Raw genomic sequence first — 24176 nt, 5'->3', positions numbered from 1 at the left:
ATGAATATTTATAACACGCGTGCATCATGTGCGGACCGTATTTATGACACGTCCGCGCTAGAAATATGGTACAAAGTGTCACATGCGTGCATTTCAGCCGCAACTATAAATACTCGTCGCTACGAGATTTCCCGTAATTTAGCCCGAGCAGCTCGCGGCTGCTGCGGGTCCCTCCAGATAATAATTGCTTACGAATATTGTCGCGCGAAAAAAAAAAGAAAAAAAAAATCCCTTGCGCCAACGAATGCCAAGCGAGGAGGAGAGATGACACGTTGCGTCACGTGACGAGAACCGAAGGGAGATCGCGAAACCCCCGATGCTTTATGACGCGGCCGCGGCATCGCCGATCGTTTTCGACATTCCTCGAATTATCGCGCCTGGCTATCGGGAACGGTGGAAAAAAAAAAAAAAAAGAAAATTTATCGCGTTCTCGCCGAGGACATAGGACGCGGTTGCACCCGACGTCAATCATCCTCGACTCGAACTCTAGGACCTGTCTTTACGAGTCGACGTCGAGGCTCGTCTCTTCCACTTTATTTCCTTCTCGTCTCTGCCCCACGGGATTTCTCTTGTCGACGCAATGAGCTAAATTATCGCGAGTCTGAAAACGTAACTGCGAGGGGTTCCCGCACGAGTCGGGAAGCGAAGTCAATGGCGGCGAGGACGTCGATGGACGTTGCGGTGTCCCGGGGTCGAAGGTCGCCGATGGCTCTACCGCGAGCCGAGGTAATGTACGAAAGCAATAACTCGTTCCCGTCGCGAAACCTGTATAATAGATGCCAATGTCAGATCTCCGACGGGAACCTGGATAAGAGCGGTGAACGGCGCCGGTCTCGTGCCGGCAATGACGGTCGTCTTTTACCTTCTGGCGAGTGCGATGTCAATTATGCGCTTAATAATTACGCGAGTCATTTAGTGCGAGTGTATTCGCGTCCCGGTGTACGATGCGCAGGTTGCGTGCGGTAGATTCGAAAGTTCGCTGGTTACGAGAAAACGAGGTGCAGTCGCGAATATGAATTATACGCGTTTATATCTTAGACGATGCGCAGTTTTCATTTTAATTACCTAACCTTGTGAATAATTGGCTATTTGCGCGAGGCGGCCAAACATGACTCATCCCATAGTGCAGCCTCTGTATTATAATTACGCTGTTTCAGCTTCAAGCCGAAATAATTATCTTCGATTATATTTATATTGCGTCAACCGGTCTCGTCGTTAAGCGGATAAATTTCTGTGACTTCAGAGGTGTTTAAAACTTGCTTATGAGACAGTGCGCGAAAGGCACGTCGCGGAGAAAGAGGCCGTAATGAGGCGAGCTCGGAGTCATCCGCGTGCGGTAAACAACGTAACTCGCTCGCGACGGTAACGCTCGCGGCGCAGCTTCGCCGGGCGCGGATTGTACGTGCACCGCGGAATGTTTACGTAATTGCGATTACGTGTCCTCGCCTTAAACGCGATACCAAACGTATCTCTCTTCGGTCGGTGCGCCACGATTCGGCCGTCCTCGCTCATCCGGCTGTGGTCCACGCACAACCCGCGTGTGTGCGTAAGCGTACACGCACGTGAGACGCGTCGCTTGACGTGCGCCATTAGTTACAGAATTTTCTACGGTCGTCCGGTACCGGCCACGCCGCATAATGGCGTATGCAAACTGGGTGGATAAAAAAAAACCGGTTCCGAAGCGGCGCACGAAAGTCGTGGCCGAGACGAGAAAAATATATATCGGCTCCCCGAGATTTCGTTTATGCCGAGACCCGCCAGACGGTCCTTTTCTCTTTTCCTTCGTTTTTTTTTTCTTTTTTTTTTCCTCTCCCGGGTCGTTTTCCTCGTTTCTGTTTCGCGCTACCCATCTTTTTCTCCCTTCACCCTCGGCCATCTACGTATGTAACACCGTGACTCATTATTTGCACTTGCGGTCAAGTGTCATTGATGTTACTTTCCCATATGGCTCCCCCGGGAACTGTCCTCCCGCATTCTGATATAGAGACGTTAACACGGAGCCGTAATTTGCAAACGCCTAACGCGATTATTTTATTACCTAACATCTAAACGCAATCGGGAACGTGAGTTTAAGGACTTAACAATTGCGATGATCACCTTCACGTTTATGACGTGCCTCTTGCGTGCTGCATGTAGAGTAGAATGTCTTTCTCTTCAAGATATTAAAGCGCTGCGGAACGAATAATCACGTTTTATGTCCCTATTCGCGAATTACCGACGGCCTAGATACGTCGAACGATACGCTCGTGATAACTCGCTCCCGTGGATTTCAGGCCGTCCGCCAGCTTCGTTCTTTATCTGTCCGGCGGGCTCCAGATATATCTATATCCGCGGAGGATTCCACGCGAGGTCTTTCCGACGCGACTTCAAAAGAAGGCATACATTATCCACTGGCAGTCGGCCAAGGAAATCGGTCTATGCCTGGCACGAGTTCGCTCTAGTATGTAACCAGGCGATATTGCGGGGAGAAGAGAGGGGGACACGTGCGATCTTCGGCCCGCCGTGCACACGCGACGTCACCGTAGTCGCAGATTTTCGTAAATTAACGCTACGTTATTCGCACCCTATACTACCGCCGGCCCTCGTAAATAACACCGGGCGGCCGTTCGCGGGTCTTAATTCGCGCCAGTACGTGTTGATTTCCGTGTTCGTTGCTTGTCGGCCACATTAATCTGCCCGTGCGAACGTTTCGCTGAGATTATTCCTCGCGGTGAATTTAACATCCGTATTATCGCGCAACTAGCTCGTATCATTTTCAAAACAAGGAAATCATTAATTTCATCTTCCCCGCGAGCGGAAGAACGTGTTGCACGCGCTGAAGTATACAATGTTACCGGATTCGTAGGATCAACGATCCGAAAGACAAGCATCGGGCCGGCATGGAAATTCGGGATGGAGAGGGACACACCGGTGGAGTTCTAGATTATACATATATTCCACGCGGATCGTGTTTCCATTCATGTCTCGCGTGTCGCTTTCATTAATTTTAATGGCGAATCCGGCTTCCCTCTTTCTATCTTCTTCGTCGATAATCCCGTAGGTACCTCGCTCGCCCGTCGAGCACGGGGTAACACGTGGACGCCGTTGCCGCGGGTTTTTGTCATTAAATCCATCGGAATTCGCCGGGGGGGCCGTATCCGCGGAACGGAATAAAACGGCATTAGCGCGAAATTTATGCGTTACCTTTTATCGCGAATGCATTTGTGTTGGCTCGTGCATTCGAAGCTGACGCTAAAGCGCGATCTGCGAAAGTAATTGAAACAATACGATATTACCGTGCCGTACAAAAGACATCTCACGTTGTAGAGATACAATGAAGTAATCAATATGCGATGCCGCAACTTGATTTAATTTTTTTAATATTTTTTTCTTATTTTTTTTTTTTTTGCGCGTTGCGAACGGCGATCTATAATTATTCGTAAATTACACGGACGGATCGGAGTTTCGCTCGACGCGCGCTGCATCCGTACGGGCCAGCCGCGCTGCATGTCTGACAACGTAATTCATCTCGGCCCACGAGATGCGGCGCATAACGAGCCGAAGAAATATCGCCCAATGAGAGGCAGGACGAACGTCCCGATGCGGCCCGGCTACATTCCCGGTCGCATTCCGTCTACGCCTATGGCGGCGGCCGCGTCCATCCCTAGGAGAGGAAGTTTGTATATCGGCGCGAGATAATCGCGGCCGCTCGCGCTCGCCCAGTTGATTAAAGACACCGGCGGACGCGGGAAAGGCAAAAGCGCGCGCCAAACGAGGATGTCCTTATTTCCGCGGCAGGAAATCACTCGGACCGACGAACGAGCCTTGGCGGAGAAAGGGAGAGAACTTATCTTATCCGGCACGTATGACTACCGGCTCGAACCGCCGCCGCGCCTTCGTTCGACTACCGGCTCTTTTATTGCCCGACTTTCTCGGCTTCTCGGCCGACTACAATATGGTGACCGCTCTTTCCCGCCGCGTTTCGTCCCGCGAGCGAGAGAGCGACCTGCGGATTTCTTCGCGCCTGCATCTGCGCGAGAAAACGAATTCCCTTCCTTGGCGAGAAGTGATAGACATACCTCCGCGATTGCGGATTTAAAGCTCCGGGAATTCTCGAACGGGAAGACATTTATCAATACCGCGGCGCTCGAACGAGACTAATGATTTATTAAGCTTGGTTTCAATTATTAGTTTTGCTTTTCGCCGAAAGCTGAATATTTTAGCTGTAAAAAAATTTCAAAAGAAGAGCTTATCGGCTTACGTATAAGTCGCGCAGCAAATGATCCAATGGTATTTCAACGTGTAACCAATATCGATTTGTTGCGAAGGTAATTAAAAAAAAAGGTGATGCAGCGCGTTCTCTTTTTTCCTCCCCTCTCGAATCGGGCAGACCATCGCATTAATTGCGAGTGCATAGAGCTTTGAGACTGCTCAGGTTCTGCTCGGTGATTATTTATTTCGCGTTTTCGCGCGACCGACGCGGCATGCACAGAAGAAATTAATTTTTCTCATTGACGCGTGCTGGAAAAGGTTAACAGCGCTCTCTCGTAATTGATTCGACGTTCGTCGGTCGCGAATCGACTTTCACTCGCGAGTGCTTTTCAGCATCAGATATCGTCACAATATTGGCGAACGAACGAATTGCGCGCGCAAGAGAGAGCCATGCCGTATCGGGTAACGCGCCGCGTAGTGTAAAATCTCGTTTGTTATCGTTCTCGCTAAATAACAATAACACCGATGGAACGTCACGCCCACGAAAGCGCTTATCTCGTTCAACAAACCGTCGCGCGCGTTTACTTTGAGCAAACTGCCTCCGCTATGCCGATAGCGCGGAATAGTAGACAGTGGAGCAGCAGTAACAGAGAAACGTTATTGCCTCTTCTAACAATTCCCTCTTGTATTCTTCGCAAACGTTTCTTCCATTTGCAATTTCCGCGTTTCCATTTCTGTCACTCGAGCAAACGACAGCACGCGATCGAAATTAATCTAATTAGCGATCAAATTCTAATTCGCAAATTTTGTAAAATAATTGAGAGAAAAAGAAAAAAAATGAAAAAAGGAGAAGACGATTTATTCTTGGCCTTATCGTTTACTCATTATTATTTATTCAGCGCCGTTTTAATTTATCGCGACAAATTAATTTCGCGGCGTCTACGTGAGGGTGTAATATTATTTAGCAACGAAGTACTTGCGTGAACGACAGATCGAAGCGAGGCGGGTTCGAAGACCGTTTATTTTCGTGAGAATCCCGCGGTTCTAGGCGTGTCTTTTGCGATGGGCAGAATCATACGGGACGAACGCGAGTGATAATAGTCGGGCCGAGTGAATTGTGGAAAAGTGGTAACTTATTTATCGCGATACTGCCAATGTCTTGTCCGCGTACTAAGGAGCGTTGCCGGACGATCGATAAGTTCACGTACTAGAAAATTGCGCGCGAGCACGAACACATATTCCCTCCACCTTCTCCTGCTTATCGACTTGACGCTTTCGCATCCACTCGCGTACCCGCGTATCGTTTCAGCGAAATACGACAAAGCCGTTAAACGTTGTTGCGGCCGCAGCCTTTTTCACCGGCTAAGCGATTTGCCGCTTGTGGAGGATATGCGGCGAGCAAAATTATAATTTTCCCGCACGTTCTACCTTGACACACATGCCTTCGGATTCTAATATCGATTCTGTCAACATTTATATATGCGTAAGTGCTAAAGCTGTCGAACTCTTTGAACAGTCTTGAAACAGCCGCTATACAATTTGCAATTTATTACAAATCTACTTCAGAGCTACTGGTAGTTTTTCTTCCCGAGCATTGACGTGAGACTTAATAATTTTCTTTATACGTGTTCTATCCGTCATTTTTGCTAATAAAATATAACTTTTTTTGTTTCAGATGAAAATCCAGGGAAAGACTTTCGTTGAAGGAGCACCAGACCAACATCTCCGTTGGAGTGACTATTACTGAGAGGAGGAGGAGGAGGGCTTAGGAAAGGCATCGGACACCGGCGGAGCAACTTTTAGGTAAGCATACATTTTTTAAAATAAAATTTTTATTAAAAGAAGACTTATCCTTTTTTTTTTTTAATTTATTAACTAATATAACTTGCATGTTAACATTAATATTTTCCATTTTATGTTACAGTAACCGCCAGACCTCCACAACTCCGCTGAAGTTCGTTGGCAGCAGATTGGTAAGTCGCATCACTTTTTTTTTTATTTCGTAGTTCGTAGGTCTCTTAAAAAATAGCGCGCGCGTAGCTCGCGCATGGTTTCCTCTAGTAATTAAAAATTTCTGCGTCGCGCGGCGGTGCCGATGCTCGATTCTTTTTTTCGTACGGAAATAAATTATTGAAAAATGTATAACTGTCTGGGCTGGCTAATATCTATCTTCTCCCTCATAGCCACGGCACAGTATCGAAGGTATACCCCGTCAGGATGAGTTTTCCATTTTTTTTCGCCACCGAATGTGAATTTATATGACGCGCTCGCGAATATACGCGGTTACTGCAATTCGTGCGCGGCTGCATAAATTTCGTCCGATATCGGCGAAAAACGCGCGGTATCGACATTATGGGTAACGGCTGCCGCAGTCAGCGCGGTCGCAAGCGCTCGCATAATGAATTATTACGGACGGTATTATTACCGGCGATGCTCGCGAAAGAGATCTCGAAATAAATGTGTTATTGTGACCTCGATCATATTCCATCGCGATGCGTTTTGACCGTATTTTCGCCCATTGCTTGGCTCGCCGCCCGATTCACATTCGATCTTTTCGCCTCCTCCGCACGTTGTTGCGCATTTTGCAGCTGGATATACATACGTGCCGTATGTAAGACCGCTTGTAGACGATATATCTTTCAATGGCGATAACAAGCCGAGCTTCTAGCACTGAGAACGCGCAACGTGTATGTATTATCATGAGATTAATTCTTTCATCGCTGCGGACGTCTATAGGAAAATTTTTCTTTATGTTTCCGGAACGTCTATAGATCTTCGATTATCATTTGCAGTGCTATAGACATACTATCAGGTCATCGTATAAAACGTCGTTTAAATATACCTACCAGCGATTTCTATATAATTCCGCGGAAGATGCGGGTAAAAAAAAAAAAGAAACGACGTAATCGGTGAAGTAAAATGCGCTTTGTACACAGCGAAATTAATAAATCGGAATATTATCTCTAAACCACAATCGCATCGTTTTCACTGTATCAAAATTATACGATAAACGATATTATTTATGTCATCATCATACATTCATTACATTACATTAATTATTATAACTTTATTTATTACGCACTGTGGGTGATGCGTCTATTTTTTTTCGCGATGAATTAACAGTATCTGTGGAGGAAGACTTATCACGATCTCGATTGTACTACTCAAGTAAGGGAGAGGAGGGAGGGGCGCAGGATTGCAGAGGCGATACGTAATTAAGATTCGCCGAGGAACGCGCGCGGTAATCGACCGTAATCGCTTGATTAGGGCAATAATTAGCGGCGCTTCTCCGATTACGCGCACGCGGTGGGTGCTCCGGCACTCTTCGGTCTGGACCTCCGGTAAGAGGAGGAGGGAATCAGAGAGGGAGATACGGGGCACTACTGTATCGATGCGGTGCCGTCGCCGCGGTAAGGGGGTCGGTATTGCGTGACTCTGGGCCCCAGGGAATCCTCGATCCGGGAACCAATAAAAGGGGAGGGTCCCCCGACCATATTTAAGGCTAACCGGATTCATTAGAATAAAGAACGAGGGGATCGCACGATCTACTGTACACCGCGGCCGTATGTACAGCGCGAACCAGAGAAAAGGGTCTTGGTTCCTCGCTACTTAGGCGCCTACCGGGTGCACTCTTACGCGTGCATTCAGTGGCGTGTCGTTGTGTCAGACATGTTGAACGATGACGGACCTTTCCGAGAAACGCCGCGCTTCGGCTTCTGTCTTTTACAACAGAAGACAGCTCGAACGGCCGAATAAAATACTGCAGAGGTCGAGGCAGCAGTTATCATACGTTCGAAAACCACAGCGTCTGATTTTTATTTTGCAGTAAACATCTATGGTATTTTAATTAAAAAAAAAAAAAAGAAAGTTATACATGCGCTGAAAAAAAATGCTGTAAATTTAATTAAATAGTAAGATTGCGGGATGCTACAGATATAAGTGGTTCAATCAATATTGGTGTTATTAAATCAACTGCTATAATTATTAAAACAATCATGTGTCAAATTTGACTAATAAGTACTGATATTGCCTTAACTACTTAATGTTTGTGCCAGCCAGCAACCTCACATTTTTATTGATTTTATAACTTTTTTTCAGTGTAGAGAACAAATTTCTCGTGCGCTGTGAAATATGTCGATTTTTCGTATCACGATAATAGTCAGCTGAAACGATAACAAGTTCAATTATCCAATATTTAATTTGCATTTTACTCGGATGTTATTTAATATTTACTTGGAGGTGTTCCTATTTTTTGATAGTTATTTTTATGTACGCCTCTGCGGTAGACAATATGCGCTTTGTATAAAAAAACACATTTGAAATATTCAATATATGAATAAATAATTTTATATATAGTTTAAATGAAAGGAAAAATAATTAAAACGCACGACTCGCATATAATTTTTTTTTCAAAATCTCGGCTTATTTGTCTAAAGTTTTTTTTTCCGGATAACGCTCTCGAGTATCGATCTTCGACTATCTGTTTAATTCTTCACACGTTTCAGAATAGCGGAATATATTTGTCATATCCGGTGCGATGCGGCATTTGCGCTGCGCTGTTGTTCATCCGAACGTGAGACGGGCGTACAATTCGATTAGGTCTTTGTCGAATTGATTAAAAGTCGGTCGACCTAAGGCCGACGTATCACACGACGTATTCGAACGATCCGAATCGGGGGAGGCACCCCCCTGTTTCTCCAATCAGCAGCGTGCACGAAAGCGCGGCGTTAGTTTCATATACCAGCCCAGCGTTCTGCTCCTCTGATCCTTCGCCAAGGATTCTATTGTCCTTGGCGAACTTCGATCCACGTGCACGCTCTCCCGGTCCGCTTATCCTCCTAACTCGGCGTGTCCTTTTCCTCCTATCGCGTGTCGAGAAGCGAATTCCTTCTTTTCTTATTGCCGTTCAAGCTGCCCCTGACTTGTGATCGTTCGATCCTTAACGCGGAGGTAGAGATCCTCTCTTACGGTATCCCGGTAAATATTGGCACGTGGTAGCGCGAGAAACGAGTTCGAAACTGTTTCAAAGCCGGGAGACCGGTTGGGCTCGCGAAGGTTTAGTCGGAGGCGCGTGAGTGTGAGTCGCTCTGGGAGGGAGGGGCGAGAAGCACCTGTTATCCTGCGCCGGGAGGACTCCGCGCTCGTCGGGGCTTCCGGATCGATATTGCTCACCCGCGTGAAGTTATTAAATACAGCCGAGCTACGAATCATTTTCTTTGCACGACGCGAAATATCGCTTTCCTTCCAAAGCGCTCGGTGTTCATTGCGATGAACGATTTTGAGCTCTGTCCTTTACCATATTCTCTTCGAATGATTAACTCGAATATAAAATATGCTGAGCAACTGAGACGGTAAAAAATATTTTAAATATCGCGTAAATTAAATTGCTTTCGCTGACGAATCAAATATAAATATTTCAGATTTAAATTGTTACATCATGCATAACGAGAAATGGAGTTAAGTAAATAAAAAATCATGCATGAAATCTACATGGCGAATTTTAGGATTCGCAATATTTCCAGCAGCGCGCTTTTCAAAATATTTACCTGTTACGAAGCCTGTGTCGAACCTTCGTTATTTGGTTTGCAATAATTAAGGGTTCTTCGGTGAGTAAGGTTAACGAGTTGCTAACGAGCAGTCACGAACAGAATGATTATCATAATCAATGGCGTATAAAGATGGCCGTGAGTAGATGAATTCTTTCTATGTTACATGCACTTTAGAAAATCGTCACGAGGTGCTAAAAAAATTTTATCGCAATCGATCGTTGCTCATTCCCAATAAATGTCTAATTCTTTTGTTATTTGAAATATTAATTTTAATTATTAACGCTTTATGTTCTTTTACCCTCGTTTAACAATTATATAAAATAAAATTTTATAAAATAAAATTGTGAATCAATTTTAACTTGTAAACGCGTAATAGAATTGCAAATGAAAGAATTCTCTTTTTATTATTTGCAATAAATTTTATTTATGTTTTATACATATTTATATATTGTAACCAAAAAATATGGAAAAAAAAAGGAAAAATCCTTTTAGAAGTTTTCACACATTTATGAAGTTTATATTTATTTTATATAAAATATGGGAGCAATACGCGAGGGATGCTCACATATTGTTCTCACATATTGTTTTTACATATTAATAAAAAAAACGTGATGAAATGCCGAGATTATCACGGGATTACATGGATCAGACGTATTCGCAAATGTTTTTCTTTCTGAAGTTTAGTCGCGGACTAAAGAAGTGTCTCGTTTGAAGTGCCTCGTAGAAACCACCGGTAACACTCTTTCACCCTCACAAAGCTTGAGCGTTCTCCCTTTTTTTTTTTCTCCCCCGGGAAAAACCGCGGCTCTCGGCTTTGCGCGGTTTTAATGAACTTCATACATTCTATCACTCTCTAGATTCTTAATGGTGTAACTTTAAACGGTGTGTGTCTCCTGTTTCCTTGTAAATACCTTTATTTGTTGCGAAATCGGGTCTGCTTATTAATTAATTACAATAACAGTTTTGTTCATTAATTAACCCGCGAAGGAAGTAAAATTTCTGGGAGGTGTCAAGTGTATCAAACAGATAAACGTGACGACACGTGTTAACTCTTCTACAGTTACACCGTCACACGCATTACTCCACCCGAAATTTCCCTCTTTCGCTGATTATCGTGCTCGTAAGTTTTAAATATTTACATGCTTCGTGGTAATCTATGTCTCGGGAAGAGCCCCGATGGCGCGGGCAACGAGAACAAAGTAGCTTCGTTAAATGCAAATCGCTTCTGGAAGCGATCCAACAAAGAATATAAAGGACGTACGAGAGTAAAAGGCATGGCCGGTGATATTTCCGCTTGACAGATTCAGGCGTCGTCTTCGAGACGCGATCATCGATCGGTGTTCAGTTTTGTCTGAATTGAAATAGTTTTTACATCGCCGAGACGTAATATCAAAGTTACGCGCGAGATAATAATTATTATTATGACGTGGTAATTAAAGTATTGCTCGTACGGCTAAATCTATCGTGTTCGTCGGTCGTTATCGCGTGACAATTTATTTGACACGTGCTCGTAGACATTACGCGGATTTTAAATAAGATAGACAGCGACAGTATTGAGACACAGGCGGTGTAAGGGCAGAGAATGAAAACGAGGGTGGCATAAGCTCCGGCACCTACGCGTCGATTCAGTCGATAAACATCGAGTCAAGCATCCTGCGTGCGGAGTCGTCGAGCCGAGTCCTTTCGACCACCCATAAAGCCCAATGATGTAAAACGCAGAAGGGGTGACGCGGAACACCACCGAGGGTCGAACAATGAATTCGAGAAAAGCAAATGGGGATATCCCATTAACCGCAACGAGATCACTGTCGTGACGTTCCGTAGCAACTCGTTAGTCAAAGTATGATGTAAAAATTTACCACATTAATAACAATAATAATTAACGTATCCTATAAAAATTATTTGATTCTAGATTAGATGGCAGTAGATATTAAATTTTCTTTTTATATCCGCGGCGATATTACCGTTCCACAAAAATTTATAATTCCCAAAAGCGCAACGGCAATATTTTCCAAAGTTTTTACAAAACGAATTTTTAATTAGCTACATTTAAAGTGTGACACAAATGAAAGCTAAAAATCGCGACACACATTACGGCGAGCACGTCGTCGTCGTCATCGTTGTCTCGCCTAGTCTTTCCGCAATCCGGAAATTAGTTGTTAGTCGCTAACGACGGTTAAGAGAGGGGGTTAACGAGGGAATTTACGTGAGTTTCCCTACGCAGAAGCGGCGACGACGGGGCCGGCAAGCAGCGGCGGCCGATGCGGGACCGAAATAACCGAGATTTATTTCGCGAGGGGTCCGGGACCGTTTGGCGCTAAACCCCGTTAAACGGTGCCCACGCATACATAAACGCGCGCTCGTGGCGGACGTCTTAGCGTTGCGTATCCTCCCGCTCTCGGTGGAACGCATAGACTTGATTTATCGTGCGGTTAGAAGTTCCGCGGCTCCATATTTCTCCGATAGAGAGACCAACTTCGCGGGAGTCTGTTCATTACGAGCTACGATCGAATGCCCCGACGATAAGTGGAGACCGCTGATGTATCATTTCCGTTATTCGTCGCTCGACAAGGGAGATTTTTTTTCTGACCGATTTTTCTTTTTAATACGAAAGGCGCTCTCGCGCTCTTTCGAGCCTCCGATTTTCTCGACTCGTGCGATTGAACCAAGTTTTCGGAGAACAGCCCGCGGATGCACGCGAACAGTTCGTGGACCACGAAGCCGGCTGAGATTGCGAATTGTAGGCGTCCGGGGGACCGAGCGGCCGGTGATCGAGGGAAGGGTCCGCGAAAGGGCCTCCGCGCGCGGTTGGAGTGGGACGACGTGTGGGACGGCACCGTGGTACCTGCGAAGGTGGGCACGGAGGCCAACAGTTAGCGCCAGACGGTCAAAAACTCGCCGGACCGGCTGCCACCGCGCGGGCCTCTCCTCTTTTTCTGCTCGTCGCTCGTCCTTTTGCATCGCGCGAGGCTCTCCGCGTTATATATCGAGAACGCTCATTCATCCCGGGTTACTTTCCAGCATGCGCCCTCGGCGAAGGCGCGATTGCGCCCTAAAAACTACCGCCCGAGTTCTGCTGATTCGAAGGGATTCTCTTCGGTTGTTATTACCGCGCGCGACGAGCGAACGTTATTGCTTATGCATTTCCCTCGCGTATCGGGTATTCACGATTAACTAAATTACGAGCAAGCGTGCATTTTAATTCTCGCAACCTCGGGGATTATCAATGTTCGATTACGAATAAATAAATGGAATATTATTTTCACATATATCGTTAATTACTCTTCATGTTAAAGATGTGCACACGGTTACGTGAATTATACTGATTATCATGTGATTAATATTGATACACGAACACACACGTCATTATGGGAAATTAAAATTATATACGCGCATCGTAACAAAAAGGCGCTCAGCACTCGTTAATTTAATTCAAGATCTGCTTCTCTATCGTTTCGTATTGTGTGACATTTTCAGTACTGAAAGAGGTCAAGTAAAAGAAAAAAAAAATGTAACGTGCAGCTAGTTAAAAATTAAGTAATGAATATACGAATCTGAATTTCTTCAGAGTCCCGACGAATTAATTTTTGGTGGGTATGAGTGCCGAAATGAAAGGATGCAGAAGGCAGGCATCCTCGCGGTGACATTGTAACCGGCCGAAAAGAGCCCTCTTTGTGCTCACGGAGCCGACGGGGAGGGAGTTCGGGGAGAAAGAAAAAAAAAAAGAAGCGAGAGGAAGATGGAACGGGGTGGACGGAGCGGGACGAAGCGACAGGAAGAGCTAGGCTCCCTTTCCTCTCGTGATTCTCCCCGAATTTGCATGCGATGCCGCCTTGGACTCTGGTCGAGATATCGATTCGCAGGTGGCTGCCCAGGGGGATCGCTTACAATACGATTTATTACGGGGGACCACCTGCTCGTAGAAATCTCAATCGCACTGCTTGAACGCCGCCATTGCCAATCAATGACGGATGCGCTTGTTCTCCGCTTCCCACGGATTCTCATTAAAATCTTACCCCGATCTTCGCGCGTCTCGCGAGATCAGTTCCTCCGAATTGCACGAGCGGCCCTTATCGTTCTCTAAAAGTAAGCCTTCGATATCGATCGACGTGCGTTATCGAGTGGTCATAATTGTAATTTTGTTGTAACGAGCTTAATAGCATTTCGTGCAGCGAGCAAAACTCCGCGAACCGTTTTGATCGACAGATAATCGGGCGAATTTTCGAATCTCGGCGAAAGCTTTTTTTTTTTTTCGAGAAGTCCAGCGGATAAGAAAGTGGTGGACATCCTCGACGAAGCGAGTATTACTTGAGACATCAAACGAACTTGCGGGACGGTACCGTCGAACGTTAGGAGGCCGCGATTAATTTTTTTTTATTTTATTTTTTTTTAATTTTCTATATTCTTTTTTTTACATCGAATCAAACAGACACGAACAAATCGATATCGCTACTCAGCATGGTGCAGTGAGTTTCGCGTTTTCCTACTGCGGCCGACCGACCCCGCGCGCTCTTTTCTCTCTCTCTCTCTCTTTTGGGGTCACTGACATCCCGACGACTGCCGTTTGATAAAACTGCAGCCGCCGCCGGAAATCTCATCGTCGGCTGCAACTGAACGCGGCCACGTCGAAAACACCGTAAACCGATACCGCGGGCAGGTTGTACGTCGAATTCGAAACCGGGTTTCCGTTGCCCCGAGTGTCGATCTTTCTCATCGTTTGCGAATTTTTGCGAGTACGACGTGCGTTTTTTTAATGCGCGACGAACGAGATCGTTGAATAATAGTTTGCTCGTCCGTCTATTGTTCGAAGCGCGAATCGCTGTCGAATGGGTCGCGAATCGCGCCACGCTGCGAATTTCTTCGTCGTTGAGTATCGATTGCAGTCATCATATATGCGGGTTTTTTTAGTATTTTGTTAGGAATTATTCTCGACGTTGTGGAAGGTAATTTCGACAGACAATTACTTGGACGAAAGAGTGCTGCTTATGAAAATAAAGTTGCGAAGGAAAGAGTCTTGGGTGACCGAAAAACCGTCTAACATTTTTAATTTTTTATTTATTTTTTATGGTGTTATACATTAGGTGTTATATATTAATTAATTTTTTACTTTACTGAAACTTTTTAGTTTACGGGACTAAAATTGATAAATTCCATAATTCGGTAGAAATATATAAAATTCGATGTAACGTGCGATTTTGCTGTATTATTTTTTTTTAGTTACTCTGTTTTGATTTACATTTCAGTCTTAAATTTCCATATATTACATATCTTTTTCATTTATACATTTTAATTTCTCAGTTTACATATCGGACATTGCGCTCGCAAATTTCACATATTCGTTCGAAAATTTAATTGCAGGCCGTATGTTTGATGGTACGATAATTGAATATAATTTTTGGTACATTTACATTTCATTGAATTTTTCTACAACTCTTTTTAAAAATAATTAGTCACGTATTACATATTAATTATAATTGATACGTATCGATTGCATTTTGATTACTGATAAACGATGTTCTTGTTGGCGGAGTATCCGATCGCGGGCATCGTTGCGCGATGCAATGAGGGGGAGGGTGAGGGGGTGGGAAAGGGAAGGAGAGGACTGTGGACGGTCGACCTTAATCAGCCGTCCGCAGCCCGTAGGACCTAGTCGATCGTGTATGAAGCTCCCAGCGACTTCTTGTCGCTCCTGCAATCTTGCTCTAGCACGGGCTCTCTCCTCGTTTCTACTGTATACACGGCAGAGAGAGCGTGACTCTCTCCCGCGCGGCAGCACCGGTTTGGTCTTAATGATCCCCACAAGGAGGAGATCGTCCGTTCTCGTACTCCTTTCCAGCTCCGCTTCCTTCCTCTTTGCGCCGGAGTAGACCTGACCTCCACCATCGCCACGTCGAACGTGCTCTCTAGCCCGCGCCTGCGACCCGCCCGTACGTCCTTATCAAATCCGCATCAGGCTGTTTTTATTACATTACGTAACGCGATATTAGGTACGATGAAAAATTGGAATCTGCGATGCCCGGAAAATAAAAGATATCTCTACAGTACGCGAGTTAGGTCGCGTAGGTGATAGACAATCGATTCGGAATATACACAAATATCCTTTGCCACTTGGAGCGACGAAAAATTCAGCTCGACGATCGCTCTATGTTTTATCGATTTCTATCCCTGCCTCCGGATATGCCAAGCGGAGGTTTGTTCTTTCTCTCTTGCTCCCCCTCTCTCTCCCTTCCTCACCTTAGCGTGCGTATGTGTATGTTCGGCGCGCATGCACTCCGCGGTTGGTAACGAGAAGGTAACTCGTCTCGATGACGGGACAGTCGGCGGACGGCCCCGCGTTCTTTTGCCCAAGCGACGATGTAATTTACTCTCTCGGCGGTTTGCTCGCCTGGTACCATGGGCAGCCGGACGCAGACGTGCAAGATGGCACGCCCAGCTGTCGCCACGCAGACGCCGTCGACGCTGGCAGCCGCCACGGCAACAGGATCGCATATGCCGGTCATGGTGTCTCGTGGTGGTTCTCGCGATCACGCACGGCCTTGCTATCGCGAGTGACGCCGCTAGCGCTGGCTTGGCCAGCTAATAATAGTGATAATGTCGCGGCATACGAGCCCGCGCAGCGCCGAGCGATACCGCGCCTTTGCGGCACTCTGCGGCCTTCCGATCGTCTTGCGGGACCACAATGGTATCGAGCAAATCGATTTCCTCCACGTACCTCCAGCCCGGTGATTCCAATTTCATTAACTCGATACCAGTTTCCGCGAATTATCGCGGATCGTCAAGTAAAAAAGTTTTCTATTTCTTTGTAATGCGTTTGGAAAATGCCTCAGTACGTAATACGAAAAGAATTTGCTTTGTTCACGATTTGCGCAAGAAACGATCGCGAGGATTAACCGCGCGCCCTCGCGCCGAAGATGTAATTTAATTATTACAATTAATGACGATTGATTTCTACTACTTGGACTTTAACATAGATAAAGTGCGAGGAAAAATTAATTAATTCGAAAATGATTCAAACCTTCGGACGAGGAGGACGAAGAACACGCGGTCGTGAAACACCGCGACTTTAGACGCTGCTTTTTGAGAGTCTATATAGATTTTCGATGAAATCGTTAATTCCTGCACCGTCCAATCGCGGTGCCTTCGCACTTATGCTAATTGGAAAGCTCCCCGCGAGCTTACCCCCGTGTCTTTCCTACGCGCGTTCGATCGTTCGATTTTTCCTTTGTTCGCGATTATCTCGACGCCGTTTCCTCCTCTCGACGCAAAACACCGCTCTCCGTAGACATCGACGTCACGTTTGCCGCCGCTCGCGCGGATCGTGCAATTTACATCTCTGTGGCATGCATATTTTCGCGATATGTAAATCGTTTCTTCTCGTTGTCGTCGTTGTAACAGCGACGTTGTTCCGCACCGGCGGATTTACATAATTGAGACGACGGACGAACGAATCTTGCGACTCGCCACGGAGATTTCACGTGTCGCCGCGTCCTATATTTTTGTCGCGGCCGAAGCTCGAAGACGCGCGAGGTAAATAAACGAGAGGAATAGCTTTGAAAGTTTAATAAGTGCCGGAGATCTGCGAAAATGAAACTTTGCCGTCATCAAGTGTGAAGAAAGAGAAAGAGGGAGAGAGAGAGAGAGAGAAAGAAAGATAGTATTGCTCTCGTTTAAATTTTGTAAAATCGGAGGTGCAACGTAAAGTTTAATAAAAGATATGATTTAATAAATTGTATATGCTCTTCGATTATAGGTCGATCAAATAACTTTTTCTTTTTCTTTGTTTTTTTTTTTAATGAATATCAGTGCGAATTATGTCTATTTTAATTTTGACTTATTCCATTTATTTTCAAGCTACTTTTACGAGAAACTCGTTCGTCATGACTTGGGGACGTACAGCTGCGTGTTAACTTTGTTAATTAATGTTTTTAATACAGATGCGCGGTACGTGAGCGCCTTCTTTCAAAGTTGCGTATTACAAGACGCCGTGTAAATCGAGATGTACGTATCTTAATTTCTCACGAGTTTCCGTCTAAGCTACGAGTTTCGCGTCCCTCGGACTTTACTCCTCCGCAGAGTTGCGGAATAAAAAGTCTGGTGTGCATTTTCATGCGATCGCGGATCGTCGGCGTTCGACGAGGTCTCTTCGCCGGAGGCATCCCGGTTACCTGGCTGCCTACAATATTTGCATCACGCAATCGCCGCGCAGCTGTGCGTCTGCATAATGTATCCGTCGAGTTGCGTAACGGAGGCAGCGAAGCCGCATTGTCGCGAGAGCGTGGAACGTGGTGCCGAACGGCGATTGGGAGGAACGGTCGAAAATGGCGGTCGTGCCGTCGTTGAATTCTAGAAACTCCGGGTTCGGCCCTCGTTTCTGCCGCGCCGATTGGCCGATTCGTCCTTGGTCCTCGTAGGGGGTCGAAAGCGCTTCCTGCCGCGCCGGAAAAGCGTCGCCATCCCGTGGCAACTCTCCAAAGCACGAAAAGCTCCGCGGAACCGAGCTGCCTGCCGAACTCATCCCTCCGCGTCTGGATGCTTTTCCATCCTTCCTCAAACTACCCTTATTTCAGAGCTGAGGGGTTGGTAATTTCTGGCGCGAGCGCGATTTTATCGGCCGCGAATACGCGAGGGTTGGCTTGCGAAAAAGCTCGCGAGGGATGACGATGGCTCTGCTTGTCTCTCGAAGAGGTATTAAACTTGTAAAGCTAATAAATTTGTAAAATCATCGTTTTAGTTTGCGCAAATTTTCTGCTCTGCTTATTTGAAAAAAGAAAAAAAAACTAAAAAAATATTTTACTCGCTCTGAAAAATCTGGTGAAAAATAGCGTTGATTTAAAAGTTTTTATTAAAGGAATTTATTTAATGAATGAGTAGAATATAGGATTAATTGCAAATTTTTTTCACAAAAATATTTTTTTTAGGAGTTGAACATATTTTTAATTTTTTTTGGGGGTTTTTTTTTTTCCTTTGTATTTATTGTTAGTTTTTCATCGTATCATTATTCATTATGCTCGAGTATTCACGAAGAAGCAATTAGCTCAATTTGTAAAAATAAAAATCAAAAAAGAAAAAAACATTCGCTTAAAATAATGACTCGTCGAAAGAGTTTTACATCACGATAAGAGCGCTATCAACAAATGAGTTTACTTTTCAGTGCTCTCTTCACTTTTAATTGCGTCATATTACTAGAATCGATCCTTTAATTTCATTAATTTTAATTACTATCTTCTACTTCTTACTTTTTTATCTCTCCGGAAAAGAATTTTAATTTAAATAAAGAATTCGGTAAAAAGAAAAAGAAAAAATCCGATTGAAATGGCGTTCCTGACATTTTCGAAGCAAACCTCGTCATACATGTTTCACATTTCGCGTGCAAGTTTGAATCACGCAGAATCGTCGCGACACGTATCTGCCGAGCGTACGCGTCCGACCACGTGCGCGTACGCACTCGGTGACGCAACGTGCACGCGGTGACGCAACGGCGGTCGCGTGCGTAGGCGGGAAAAAGAGAGGGCGAGAAGGAGGGAGAAAAGAAGCGTGCGATATCGAGTTGAAGTAAACCGAGTCGACAACAACGAAGCGCAACGACGATAATACCGAGCTGCGCTTGCGTGCGCCCTCGTTCTCTTTCCTCCCGCACACCGACGCGTAACACACGGACGTCAGGTCGCGCGCGCCCGCGCGCGCGTCGGTCGTCTCTCACGCTGGTTGCACCCTGTAGAGATCCACGTCTCGCGGAAACTCGCGTCTCGCCCTCGCGTACGCGATATTCCGCACGCACAATCGTCGCGCTTCACCTCGCGTTATTGCGCCGCCGGCCGTTGGTCAGCTCGTCGCGCGACGATAACTGCCGCGAGTGTGCGTCGACCAGGCTTCTGTGTTGTCACGTGATGTAATGACACCTCGTCGCGACGTCGGGCTTAGTCCCTAAGTCCTGAAGGGTGGAGGAAACGCCACCCTTGTTCTCCTTAAGTGTCGCGTGCCACCGTGCCGACGTGACACCGTTGCACCGGGTCGTATGTACCGCACGGCTTCTCGGGACGAGAGATTTATTCGGGCGAAGGCAGCGGGACGGCATAAATACGAAGATCGATAAGGGAGCACGAGGGAGCACGGCGGAGGTGCGCTCTCGTACTTCGCCCGCCGTTCGTCGGTCGTTCATGGGAAAAGTGGGTCGACCTACCGCACGTCGGTGGAAGGTGAGTGTCTCCGTTACGTCACCCGCCACGTTATCAGGCGGACTGGAGCCACGTTATCGCGAGGAGGCGGCTGCGGCGGCGAGGTCTTTTCGGTGCCACGAGGCGTAGGTTCACCGCGGCGTGAGGACTCCGCGCTCGCGTAGGTGTGTCGACGTGCGATTTACAATTGGGAGGTGCGTGCGCGTCACCGACCGTGAATTCCGACAGCGCGCGCCAGCGGAGCCGCATTTCGCCAGAGGTAGGGTCAATTAGAATAATTACAGGGTAACTCAGGCGTGTGATGTCATTGTCAGCATCAAGTGACCGTCCCCATGCGCGCGACAAGTCGTCGTCCTCACATCCTCAAACCCCGTTTAATCGCAGGGAGATGTTTTGGCGTCGCGGATGCGAGGATTAATCTCGCAACCATTTCATCGCGAGTGAGCCTCGCGTCGCAAACGAGAGCATATCTCCGTGATCGATTTCGTCGGGCGTGTAAGAACCAGCGCGCGATCGACGGTACCCGATAGGAACTTTGGGGGTAATTTCCCGACAGAAATATCCGGCGAAGATGCGTCTCGCGCGATAACGCGCTTAGCCGAGATTTAATCTCCGCGCTAGTTGCCACGTATTGCTAACCGTGTGCACGCATATAACGCTGAAAATAGAGGTTCGTATAGCGCCAATACGCGACCTTGACGTCCACCGTCGATGGTGCAGCACGCATAGGAACGGGCGTACTTTCGCAATGGCACTTAATCAATATCGAAACGCTGTTTCAAAGTCACCGCCGGTGCTCACGCGGCACGTTTCTCGACAATACGATGGAAAGAACGAAGGCTGAGCTTTACCTTATTCACGATATTTTATACGTAACCTCTTTATAATTTACCGTTTTGAAATCTATAAAGCGTACCCGAGTGTCGATTCTAATTTTGATCCTTTCGCTTCTGAATTCTTTCAATCGAACGTTTATTGAAGTTACCTGGATCGTTATATTGCCATTCGTAAAAAAAAAAAAAATAATTAAAAAAAAAATAGGAAGAAACGGAGCGGCACGAAAGTGCGCAACTATTATCTTTTGTAATTGTGAGCGTCTACTCGCGCGTGCGCGGTGAAAAGTGTAACAAGTAGTCGGGGCATTCATAACTCCAGTTCAGGCGTTTGACCGAGTTTCTGCCGCGCTGGGACGTAACTTTATCTCCTTCTCGTTTGAATTTAAAATAAATTTACATAATAAATAGCGTTCGACGGCGATCACATCGTCGGCGACTGTGGCTGCCTCGCTGCGCAAATCACGGTTATAAACGGGACGAATCGCGGAGAAAATCTGCCTACGGGCCGGTCGACTTGGCCGCGCACGGATATAAGAGCGCGAAATAATTTATTACATCGGGAGAATCTGATTAACGGCAGATTCACGGTCGCGTCGCGTAGATGCAGATTGGAAAGCGCCGATCGGAGGGTGCCGCTGCGCCGGGGTCATAGACGTGACTTCGAAATGACAGCAACAATAGGCTCGATGCGATCTCCCGTTCCCAGAGAGACATTACACGCCGTCGTTAATTTCGTACCAGATCGGCGATAATCCTGCGCGACGTATATACGCAGGCCAATCGCATAAATCGCGGATAAATCAATATCCGAGACGCCACGACTTTCGCGATCGAGCGTCACGGAAAGGGTGATCTTCGTGGACGTCATATTTGAACAGGCGGTTATTGTGTAGTCACTTAGCGCGGCGTTCGATAAGCTGGTCTAGTAAATTGCGCCGTGCAACAATTTCGCGGTGCGTGTAAACATAATGAAGGCGCAATGCGCGGGCTCGTAAAACAAACGAGAGAGGCAGCTATGTAGGTGGAGAATATACGTACGGAGTCGTGGCTAAATATAGAGAGAGAAAGAGAGCGTTTTTATGGTGCACACGGTCGTGCCGCGCGAGGACCCAAACGATTCGCCGGACCCCGATGGCCTCTACTCGATCGGAGGCTCGCTCTCATTAAGGCCAGCGCCCAGCGTCGTGCAATCAAATTCTCGACGATTTCGTAGCGCGAGATACGGAGATCCTCGGCGCAATTCCGCGAAGTGCATGACCGCGTATAATAGTGTTCACGTACCGTTTTTACTTTAAAAAAATCGATTGAGGATTTATCGGCAGTTATTTCAATAAATTTTGTAAAAATATCAAAATGTTACGCAAGCGTTTAATTATTTAGAAAAAGAAAAAAACGATTTAAAAAGATTTACAAATTATGTAACATTAACTTTTTTAATTAATACTGTCTGAATAAATAATAAAGACATTGTATTAATTGGCGTGGTCATGTCTACGGAAAGTTGACAAAAATCTGAAATATTTAATTTTTTTAATTATTATATGTTGATTCAGTGAACATTCAATCAATAATTCAGTTTAATGAAATTTATCTTGCGTAAGCGTCTTTATAAACCGCCGATAACTTTATCGATTAAAATAATGACGTCCTTTGTTCTTTGAGCGCACTGATTCTAGTAATGTTTCCGACCATGATTACGTTTCGCTCGACTGACCGTGAAAATCGGAGAAGAAACTTGGAGACCGAGAAAGCGTACAAAAGTATTGACTTCAAGAATAAGTAATTTCTCGAGAAAATCATCGAAGCATTCTACTTAAAGGAATCGCTTTTTGTACTGATTTTAGGTGCTTTGCATTTGTTAAATTAATTTTCTTATCATCTCACAATAATTTCAGAAATATTTTAATTACTAAAATTATTTTAATTTGCCAAACTATTATTAAAAAAAAAAAATATATATATATATAAAAGAAATTTTAATTTAAAAATTGTAATTAGCGAATCTACGTGCGTAATTATTTTTAGATATTGCGACAGTAGTATATCCGATGGGGGAAAAAGAGCTCTTTGTCTCACTTTTTCGGTTGGATGGTCGACCTATCGGTCGGTCGCCGAAAGATCGGCCGGCGAGATAAGCGAATTGCCTGCTTCCCGATCCGCAACGGATGATCGGTCGGTGAGAAGTGTGTGAAAGGTAACGTGGGCGGGTGGAACTTATTGTGGTGGGTGGGCCACGTCGAGAGATAGAGAGAGCGCGTGACAGAGATGAACGGCGCGCCGGTCTCTCTGATCGTAAGCGCGACAAAGAGGACGTAGGGCCGCCCTTGGCGTGAAAGCGAGAGCGAGAGGGTGCGGGAGACAAACGATGGTACGGAGCGAGAAGACGCCGAGGTTGAAAGAGCGAGCGGGAAAGAACGGTGGAGCGGGTCCTGTTGTGTCGGGCGCGTGACGAACGACACTCGGACGTAGTTAGACTAAATATGTGCACCTGAGAGGGATAGAACGTCACGCGGGACAACCTTATGCGCGCGTACGTATGTGCGAGTGTGAAGATGATACCGTGCATGATTGCATGTTGAAGATGGACGGGAAAGAAGGACGATGAGAAAACGCATGTGTTGAGGGACGGAGAGAGCGGAGGGTGGCAGGAACGAGCGGACGAAGTATAGGCGCGTTAGGCTGTGAAATGCGCTGATGAAGGGAGAGAATAAGCCGCGTTCTCGAAAGAAAGAGCGAGAGAGAAACGCGCGCATCGAGGGGCGCCGATGAAAAGAAAGACGGAGAGAGACGATCTTACGAACGTTTATTGGGATGTCGCGTGAAAATCCGCGCGTGTTTGTGCGAATCGAATGGAGGGTTGAAATTGAATGGATAAAATCGCTCATCAGGCGAAGTGAGAGCTTCCTTGATTCTCGAGATCGGAATTAACGCAATGACTCCTTGTATCTCCGGTCGAACTTTGATCTCGACAATGCGAGGCAAACTCCGCACCCCTCGAACAAATTTACGCTCGAGTCGGTTGCCTAGAATCACGATACCGCTTTTGTATAGTATTATACAACAAACTTTCTGCTGAAGAGAGTATAAAAGAATTGAGAGAATCTCCGATATAATCCGAAATAAAATCTTCTTTAACGCGCTGCGATAAAGCGGTTCAAATATTTATTCCAACAGTAATTGTACAATTATATTTTAACTTCGAAACATCATTTATTATTTAATTCTTTTTAAAATATTTTATAACACGGCTATGTTTTTTTAACTCTAATTAAGTAGACGTACTAACGGACGGCGTTATTTTTCTTTTTACAGTTATTCAATGAAGAATATTCGAATCTAAAAGAGCGCGATGAGAGGTGGTGCTGGTGATGATGATGGTCCATCTATGGTTACCGTTCCTGCTTCGGCGTCCCTTAATGTAAGTA

General features: G+C 45.9%; 1 protein-coding gene across 4 annotated transcripts in view; it reads left to right on the top strand.

Moving 5' to 3' along the window:
- Positions 1-24176, top strand: part of LOC139102570 (ras-related protein Rab-37) — a 119224-nt gene that overhangs the window by 42318 nt on the left and 52730 nt on the right. For 2 of the 4 annotated variants that reach the window (XM_070656569.1, XM_070656570.1), the window contains exons 4-6: positions 5867-5994; positions 6116-6164; positions 24064-24169. In XM_070656569.1, coding sequence (XP_070512670.1) covers positions 24101-24169 — 69 coding nt within the window. In that variant the 5' untranslated portion in view covers positions 5867-5994; positions 6116-6164; positions 24064-24100. Of the gene's footprint in view, positions 1-5866; positions 5995-6115; positions 6165-19441; positions 19937-19976; positions 20175-24063; positions 24170-24176 lie in introns of those variants that run through there. The other 2 variants (XM_070656571.1, XM_070656573.1) reach the window with 2 other exon arrangements.

This window comes from Cardiocondyla obscurior, linkage group LG05 (assembly GCF_019399895.1).
Source record: "Cardiocondyla obscurior isolate alpha-2009 linkage group LG05, Cobs3.1, whole genome shotgun sequence".
NCBI classification, from domain to species: Eukaryota; Metazoa; Arthropoda; class Insecta; order Hymenoptera; family Formicidae; genus Cardiocondyla; species Cardiocondyla obscurior.
Note: the sequence above shows the minus strand (reverse complement) of the source record. Positions and strands in the feature narration are given on the sequence as shown.